This window comes from Physella acuta, unplaced genomic scaffold, assembly GCF_028476545.2.
Source record: "Physella acuta isolate Inbredline_101_S28 unplaced genomic scaffold, ASM2847654v3 ptg000601l, whole genome shotgun sequence".
NCBI lineage: Eukaryota > Metazoa > Mollusca > Gastropoda > Physidae > Physella > Physella acuta.
In genome coordinates this window covers 202,501-212,166 of record NW_026732120.1, presented here as the reverse complement: position 1 = coordinate 212,166, position 9,666 = coordinate 202,501, and the positions used below count along the sequence as shown (strand labels likewise).

General features: G+C 38.0%; 1 protein-coding gene across 1 annotated transcript in view; it reads right to left on the bottom strand.

Annotated features, from left to right (window-relative positions):
- Positions 1–6,434: 6,434 nt before the first annotated feature.
- Positions 6,435–9,666, bottom strand: part of LOC131947623 (pre-mRNA 3' end processing protein WDR33-like) — a 15,881-nt gene continuing 12,649 nt past the window's right edge. Inside the window, exon 3 of the mRNA XM_059308850.1 lies at positions 6,435–6,724. Within this exon, the coding sequence (XP_059164833.1) occupies positions 6,435–6,724 (290 nt within the window). The remainder of the gene's footprint in view (positions 6,725–9,666) is intronic.

Genomic DNA, 9,666 nt, shown 5'->3' with positions numbered 1-9,666 from the left:
GTGAATGACTTGATATAGACTCGCGGTCGTGGAGTTTTTAATGGAAAATTGCACAGCCTTAAAATGATTTTGTACTTTAGAAGATTTTTAAGTTGACTGAAGGCTCCTAGTTTAGCCACATAGGCTAAGTGCCTAGCGTACATGTCGGTGTGGTCACATAAGGCCATGACTAACTAAATAGCATGTCTAGCTTAAGATCATGTCTAGCTAGAGGCCATGTCTAACTAAAGGTCATGTCTAGCTAGAGGGAATGTCTAGCTAGAGGACATGTCTAGCTAGAGGGAATGTCTAGCTAAAGACCATCTCTAGCTAAAGGCAATGTCTAACTAAATGCCATGTCTAGCTAAATTCCATTTCTTACTATATAACATGTCTAGCTAAAGACCACATCTAGCTAAAGACCATGTCTAAATGCCATATCTATGTTCACCCATCTCCACGTTTTTATCTAATCATTCATCTACCTAAACACGTAACCGTCTTCCTCAACAATATAACATCAACTCATAAATCTATATTTAGGCTCGTATGTACATGCGCGCACACACGCACACACACACACACACACACACACACACACACACACACATATATATATATATATATATATATATATATATATATATATATATATATATATATATATATATATATATGACATTAAAAGTAGGTCTACCCATCCGATACACTGACCATAGTTTAACATTGTGATTCTCCATCCGACCACTACACCACAGGGAGCCAATGTATGCCAGATTTCTGTAGCTTGTGAGGCCAAAAATACAATCAGTTTTTTGGGCCCTAGAGTCTAGAAAGATCAACAAAGAATTAATTTTCTGGAAGACATAATCTGATTATGGTCTGGATTTATGCTTGGTCGAATACCGCTGGGAGTTGGAATCGAGAGCTCTCAACGCATTGCGTTTCTATGGATCGAAAAATGGTGGAAGAATCGATACTTTTCAATGATGTTGGATTCGATACTGTATTTGTTTTTTATTTTCATCATGTCAAGTCCGTGACATCGTGGTCATAAGCTGCTGATTGTCATGTTGTCACGTTGTGTCACACTCATGAGCTGCTGATTGTGATGTTGTCACGTTGTGTCACACCGTGGTCGTAAGCTGCTGATTGTGATGTTGTCACGTTGTGTCACACTCATAAGCTGCTGAATGTGATGTTGTCACGTTGTGTCACACTCATAAGCTGCTGATTGTCATGTTGTCACGTTGTGTCACACTCATAAGCTGCTGATTGTGATGGTGTCACGTTGTGTCACACTCATAAGCTGCTGATTGTGATGGTGTCACGTTGTGTCACACCGTGGTAATAAGCAGGTTTTATAGAGTGACCTTCAACTGACCAGCAGGTTTTATAGAGTGACCTGTAGTGACCTTCAGCTGACCTACAGGCTCTGAAGAGTGACCTTTAGCTGACCAGCAGGTTTTATAGAGTGACCTTCAACTGACCAGCAGGTTTTATAGAGTGACCTGTAGTGACCTTCAGCTGACCTACAGGCTTTGAAGAGTGACCTTTAGCTGACCAGCAGGTTTTATAGTGTGACCTGTAGTGACTTTCAGCTGACCTACAGGCCTTGATAATGACCTTTAGCTGACCAGCAGGTTTTATCGGGTGACCTGTAGTGACCTTCAGCTGACCTACAGGCTGTGAACAGTGACCTTTAGCTGACCAGCAGGTTTTATAGAGTGACCTGTAGTGACCTTCAGCTGACCTACAGGCTCTGAACAGTGACCTTTAGCTGACCAGCAGGTTTTATAGAGTGACCTGTGGTGACCTTCAGCTGACCTACAGGCTCTGAAGAGTGACCTTTAGCTGACCAGCAGGTTTTATAGAGTGACCTGTAGTGACCTTCAGCTGACATACAGGCTCTGAAGAGTGACCTTTAGCTGACCAGCATGTTTTATAGAGTGACCTATAGTGACCTTTTGCTGACCAGTAGGTTTTATAGTGTGACCTGTAGTGAACTTTAGCTGATTGGCGGATTTTAAAAAGTGTCCTTTATAGAAACCATTAGTGACGTTTAACTGACCAGAAACATTATAAAATGATTTATTTTTATAAAATTATCATTTAACTCTATATTGCTGATCTGCTAGCTACTTCATATAATGACTCCACGATTGATCTTTATATTCCACAGAGCATGAAGAAAACTCAGAAATAACTGGAAAATTATCTCCCTTAACCAGGAACTATAAGATGGTTATCTCCCTTCGCATGCTCATGGATAAAAGAACTGTTTATTGGATATATCCCAGGAAACAGCGCAACAATGTAAGTTATCCTAACTTATCACAAATTATCCACATCATCCACCAGTATTCACAAGCTATTCACAAACTCGTGCATCTTGATAAAACAGTAAATCTATTTTAATCTTATTCTAGACATTTTTCGACATTTTTAAGAAATTTTCCAACATTTTTAAGAAGACTTTTTTTTTAAACATTTATAAGAGCTTTCCATTAATTTTTTTCAAAACCTTGCATAAAAAATGTCTCAAAACCATTTGTGTTCTCCTGTTTTTTAATCTATAAATGATAAGCGCTGAGACAATGCAATATTTAAAAAAAAAACATTCTCTCAAGCTTTTAACGTTTTAAACGTTTAAAAAATGTAGGTAAAAAATAGTTTAATTAATTAACAACAAAATCACGTAGAGCTCATCACGTCATACATTAATGGCACAATTTAAAAAAAAAACAACCACAAAAGTAATTTAGTACAAAGAGTGTAAACAATATTGATATAAAAACGCCACGTATAGCCCTCGTTCAAATTCTAATCTTTCTTTAATAACTACTAAATTAACAATATAAATAGGTAAACAATTCGAAATTATCTACATAAATATATGTAGAATATTAAATACTCAAATGACTTTACATTGTAAATGTTTTGCATTATTGTTGGTTGTTTTTTATATAAATCTTGTTATGTATGAATCGAGGTAAATAAAAACAAAGAATTTTTTACCTATGTCACAACTGTGGACACTGTACTAACGATACCCTGGTTATCCACTCTCTATGCTATACTTAACTAGTGATATATATATATATATATATATATATATATATATATATATATATATATATATATATATATATATAGACAATGTTTTAGCTTTAAAATCAGTGTAGCGATGTCAGGGGAAGTAACAAAACTATTTTGACAGGCAAATGATTTTATATGTACCGTCCCTTGCACGTAGATTCCGCCGCAGAAAGTTAAAATATTCCCTCAATTTGGCCATACGCGACTGAGACTGTCCCAAGTGTTGGGTTCCAATTGTGCACTCAGTGCATCAAGTGTTATTAGTTATCAAACAATGTGCAATAATTATAATCTAATTAATTAGATTGGTCAATTTGTCTCAACCTTGATGTTCAATTAATTTTTAGCAGATCTGTCAAAGTCTCTGTGTATATATCGGGCGTAAGATTGTCAATCATTTTTAGAAAATTAATTATATAGACATTTTTTTTATATAAAAACTGTTTTTAGAGAAGCTATTTAAATAAAAGCTGTTTATATGAAAGCTGTTTATATACAAGTTGTTTGTATACAAGCTGTATATATCAAAGCTGTTTATATAGAAGCTAATTATATGGAAACTGTATAAATAGAAACAGTTGATAAAGAAAGGTTTTAAAGAAAAAACGTTTAAACAACCACTCTCAGTGTTGTTGTCTTGAAACTTTCCACTAATTACTTTATCATTTTACATGCTAAAAAAGAAATTTATTTTTAAAAATTTAAGCTGAGTGCATTATTAAAATGTAAAATTTAGAGCATCGGCTAAGTATTTATTTTATTTTTTTTTTGGGGGGGGGGGGGGGGGGGGACGAAAAAACTTACTTTTAATGTTTTACTTGTAGATGAATGTCGTAAACGTGAATGTTTTTATTGCAAATGTCGCAAAACTTATAAAATTGTTAACAGTAAGCTGAATCTTCTTCTTCGTTCTTAATTATTAGTGTTGAAGGGGATCGAGATTTATCTGCCAGTGGGTTTGAACTCGAGACTTTGTTCGAATTTATCAACCATGAGCTTTTTGTCGACTCGACCACGCCTCCAACACAATTAAGCGTTACATGTCAACTGGTTATGCGCCATTGAGGCCATTGACTCCGATTTCAGCCTGCTTTTGTTTTTGGATTTGCTCCCATAGCCTTTGTCCAACCAAGAACAAACTACAAGGCAGCAGTTGTTTTAATTTTGGAGTTGTCTCACCTAGAAGAGTGGCTGTCCCCAGCTAACGAGCCTCATCTGCCCGAGGGTTCGAACTCGAGACTTTTCGGTTTAGCAACCATGAGCTTTACCGACTCGACCACGCCGACCCACTAGTAAGCTGAATGTAAATAAAGAATTTTTGACACGGCTCTCCTTGTCAATGGAGATAAAACTAGCTCACGTGGAGCCGATGTCACGAGATGGATTCACGCACACATATACATATACACACACATTGTGAGAGATCTATTCACTGGTGTGGGTGTGGAGTGTGAGGTGATATGTGTCAGCTCTAAGTCTTCGCCCCAGCACTCAAGTGTGTAGCTTCAACACACGCCCTAACTTGGTGCGTTAGGGGATGTCATCCCTACACACAACACTGCAACTCAAGTGTGTAGCTTCAACACACGCCCTAACTTGGTGCGTTCGGGGATGTCATCCCTACACACAACACTGCAACTCAAGTGTGTAGCTTCAACACACGCCCTAACTTGGTGCATTCGGGGATGTCATCCCTACACACAACACTGCAACTCAAGTGTGTAGCTTCAACACACGCCCTAACTTGGTGCGTTCGGGAAGTCATCCCTACACACAACACTGCAACTCAAGTGTGTAGCTTCAACACACGCCCTAACTTGGTGCATTCGGGGATGTCATCCCTACACACAACACTGCAACTCAAGTGTGTAGCTTCAACACACGCCCTAACTTGGTGCATTCGGGGATGTCATCCCTACACACAACACTGCAACTCAAGTGTGTAGCTTCAACACACGCCCTAACTTGGTGCATTCGGGGATGTCATCCCTACACACAACACTGCAACTCAAGTGTGTAGCTTCAACACACGCCCTAACTTGGTGCATTCGGGGATGTCATCCCTACACACAACACTGCAACTCAAGTGTGTAGCTTCAACACACGCCCTAACTTGGTGTGTTCGGTCGTGTCATCCCTACACACAACACTGCAACTCAAGTGTGTAGCTTCAACACACGTCCTAACTTGGTGCGTTCGGGGATGTCATCCCTACACACAACACTGCAACTCAAGTGTGTAGCTTCAACACACGCCCTAACTTGGTGCGTTCGGGGATGTCATCCCTACACACAACACTGCAACTCAAGTGTGTAGCTTCAACACACGCCCTAACTTGGTGCGTTCGGGGATGTCATCCCTACACACAACACTGCAACTCAAGTGTGTAGCTTCAACACACGCCCTAACTTGGTGCGTTCGGGAAGTCATCCCTACACACAACACTGCAACTCAAGTGTGTAGCTTCAACACACGCCCTAACTTGGTGCATTCGGGGATGTCATCCCTACACACAACACTGCAACTCAAGTGTGTAGCTTCAACACACGCCCTAACTTGGTGCATTCGGGGATGTCATCCCTACAAACACAATACTGCAACTCAAGACCCGTGAAAACTAATTAGCAGCCAGCTCTAAAATTGTGCTCATGCTAATTAGCACAAAAAATTTTACCCATGCTGATTTGCACACAAAAACAATACCACTTCGGATTAATAGCAAGCTGATATTCAAAGAAAAATATCCATGCTATAAAAATATCGATACTGCAAAAATTTCGATACAACAAAGAGATAACTGAAACAAGTATTTTTATGACAAAATTTATGTTAATGAGATCTTGTACATCTGCGTTTGCTGAGATAAACTGCTCATATGTTTAACATAAGCCCAGCTCACTTTATAACTCGAGGCACTTATAATTTATGACTAATACTTCTCATGTGAAAAGTTCTTTCAACTGAGTTTTTTTTTCTGTAAAACAAATTGATAAGCACTCATATTTCATAAGAAACAATTTATTTTGTTGATGTTAATGATTAATTACAAGTGAGGTGAGGTTGGGGAGGGGGGGGGATCTCTCAATACCGAATAAATATTTGACCTGGGATGAGCAGTAGGGCGTTGTAATGTGTGAAAGGTTAAAGGTTAGCTACAATAGACAAAGCCCGGGATTACGGGTAGGGTTAGGGTCGTTGATGTAGGTAAAGCTGGAGAAACCTTGATTTATTTCTGGAACTCCTGAGTTTCTGGTCTCCGTGTAACAAAGAGTTGTTCAATCTAGGTATGAAAGCGATATGAGTAGGGGAGGTAATTGGGGCGGGGGGAATAAGGGAGACGATCTGTATGTGATTAATCAGCAAGACGTCAAGCTGGGATGAGGGCTGTGGCGTTGGCTTGACTTTGGTGCTGGGCTAATTGGACGAGACTTGGGAATCTCTGGAACTGTGGGGGTACAAGTGAGTAGACATTCTGGATTCAGAGAACTTGTGGGGAACTGGGAATTGTTTGGGAACAGGGAATTGTTGGGGGAACATGGAACTGTTGGGGGAAAGGGAACTGTTGGGGGAACTAGTGGTGGAACAGGGAACTGGTGGGGGAACAGGGAACTAGTGGAGGATAGAGAACTGGTGGGGGAACAAGGAACTGGTGGGGGAACAGAGAAATGTTAGGGGAACAGGGAACTGTTGGGGGAACAGGAAACTAGAACTTAGGAATGTGGGTACAAGTAAAAGAGATACCCGGTATCCATGATAGGAACAAAAGGAGTACGGGAACTAAAAGGGAAAGGAACAATGAGTCGAAACGTAGATTAAGAGAAGCAGAGATCGCGGTAAAGAGGGGCAGGTCGTGGCAAAATTAGCAGGGCATAGAGTGACTAGTCTCGAGTTCGAATCCGGGTTCAAGTCAGTAGACCGTCCCTGAGTCCACCCAGTTCTCATGGGTACCTGACACACGTTAGGGAAAGGTTAAGGCGGCTGGGCATAGTGCTGACCACACTATCTCTTCATATGCCGAGGTCACAGAAAAAAAGTGAACTCTACTTCACTTGCCCTATAGACCGTCAGGTTTGAAATGGGAGCTTTTAATACAGATATAATACAGACATAATACAGACACAATACAGACATAATACCGACATAATACAGACATAATACATATATAATACAGACTGCCACAACCCCCTCAAACTACATACCATTATTATGTGTTTAATTCGAGAATAACAAGACCATATGTTGCTGTAAATAATGTATGACAAGACTGTATGTTGCTATAATTAATGTATGACAAGGTTGTATGTTGCTGTAAATAATGTATGACAAGACTGTATGTTGCTATAATTAATGTATGACAAGGTTGTATGTTGCTGTAATTAATGTATGACAAGGTTGTATGTTGCTGTAATTAATGTATGACAAGACTGTATGTTGCTATAATTAATGTATGACAAGGTTGTATGTTGCTGTAATTAATGTATGACAAGACTGTATGTTGCTATAATTAATGTATGACAAGGTTGTATGTTGCTATAATTAATGTATGACAAGGTTGTATGTTGCTGTAATTAATGTATGACAAGGTTGTATGTTGCTGTAAATAATGTATGACAAGACTGTATGTTGCTATAATTAATGTATGACAAGGTTGTATGTTGCTGTAATTAATGTATGACAAGACTGTATGTTGCTATAATTAATGTATGACAAGGTTGTATGTTGCTGTAATTAATGTATGACAAGGTTGTATGTTGCTGTAATTAATGTATGACAAGACTGTATCTTGCTATAATTAAAGTATGACAAGGTTGTATGTTGCTATAATTAATGTATGACAAGGTTGTATGTTGCTATAATTAATGTATGACAAGGTTGTATGTTGCTATAATTAATGCATGACAAGGTTGTATGTTGCTATAATTAATGTATGACAAGACTGTATGTTGCTATAATTAATGTATGACAAGACTGTATGTTGCTGTAATTAATGTATGACAAGACTGTATCTTGCTATAATTAATGCATGACAAGGTTGTATGTTGCTATAATTAATGTATAACAAGGTTGTATGTTGCTATAATTAATGCATGACAAGGTTGTATGTTGCTATAATTAATGTATGACAAGGTTGTATGTTGCTATAATTAATGTATGACAAGGTTGTATGTTGCTATAATTAATGCATGACAAGGTTGTATGTTGCTATAATTAATGTATGACAAGGTTGTATGTTGCTATAATTAATGTATGACAAGACTGTATGTTGCTATAATTAATGTATGACAAGACTGTATGTTGCTGTAATTAATGTATGACAAGACTGTATCTTGCTATAATTAATGCATGACAAGGTTGTATGTTGCTATAATTAATGTATGACAAGGTTGTATGTTGCTATAATTAATGCATGACAAGGTTGTATGTTGCTATAATTAATGTATGACAAGGTTGTATGTTGCTATAATTAATGTATGACAAGGTTGTATGTTGCTATAATAATGTATGACAAGACTGTATGTTGCTATAATTAATGTATGACAAGGTTGTATGATGCTATAATTAATGTATGACAAGGTTGTATGTTGCTATAATTAATTTATGACAAGACTGTATGTTTCTATAATTAATGTCTGACAAGAATGTATGCTGCTATAATTAATGTATGACAAGGTTGTATGTTGCTATAATTCATGTATGACAAGACTGTATGTTGCTATAATTAATGTATGACAAGGTTGTATGTTGCTATAATTAATGTATGACAAGGTTGTATGTTGCTATAATTAATTTATGACAAGACTGTATGTTTCTATAATTAATGTATGACAAGAATGTATGTTGCTATAATTAATGAATGACAAGACTGTATGTTGCTGTAACGTCACGTAGTTGAAGTCAACATTTTGTTGTGTGTGTGTGTGTGGACTAATGAGATGTAACCAACGCTAATGACACGGTCACCATACGGTTTTTTAATGAGTGTTCTTGCCTTAACATCTCTACTTACTAAGATAAGTTCAGGCCCTCTATTAAATATTTAACAAAAGCATTTACTGAGCAGTTCGAACTATGACCGTAATAAAATGTAGATCTTTTTGTTCGAATAACTCAAGTAATAAGTTTTATGAAAAAAGTTGAAGAAAGGAATGTTTTCATGAAACATCGGTTGTTGCGATAGTCACACACAAGACATCACCATTGCAATCACATTGCAGCCTCTGCATCCTTACAGCAACCACATTGAAGCTTTAGCATCACCATAGCAACCATATTGAAGCCTCAGCATCACCATTGCAACCTAATTAAAGCCTCAGCATCACCATAGCAACCATATTGAAGCATCAGCATTACCATAGCAACCACATTGAAGCCTTAGAATCACCATAGCAACCATATTGAAGCCTCAGCATCACCATAGCAACCACATTGAAGCTTTAGCAACACCATAGCAACCACATTGAAGCCCCAGAATCACTATTATCGCGGTTGTACACATATTTACTTTGGTTGCTATGTTTGTCTGTGGGTGGGTAATTGGGTGGGTCGACTTGTGGTGGGCTTGTGGTGGGCTTGTGGTCGGCTTGCGGT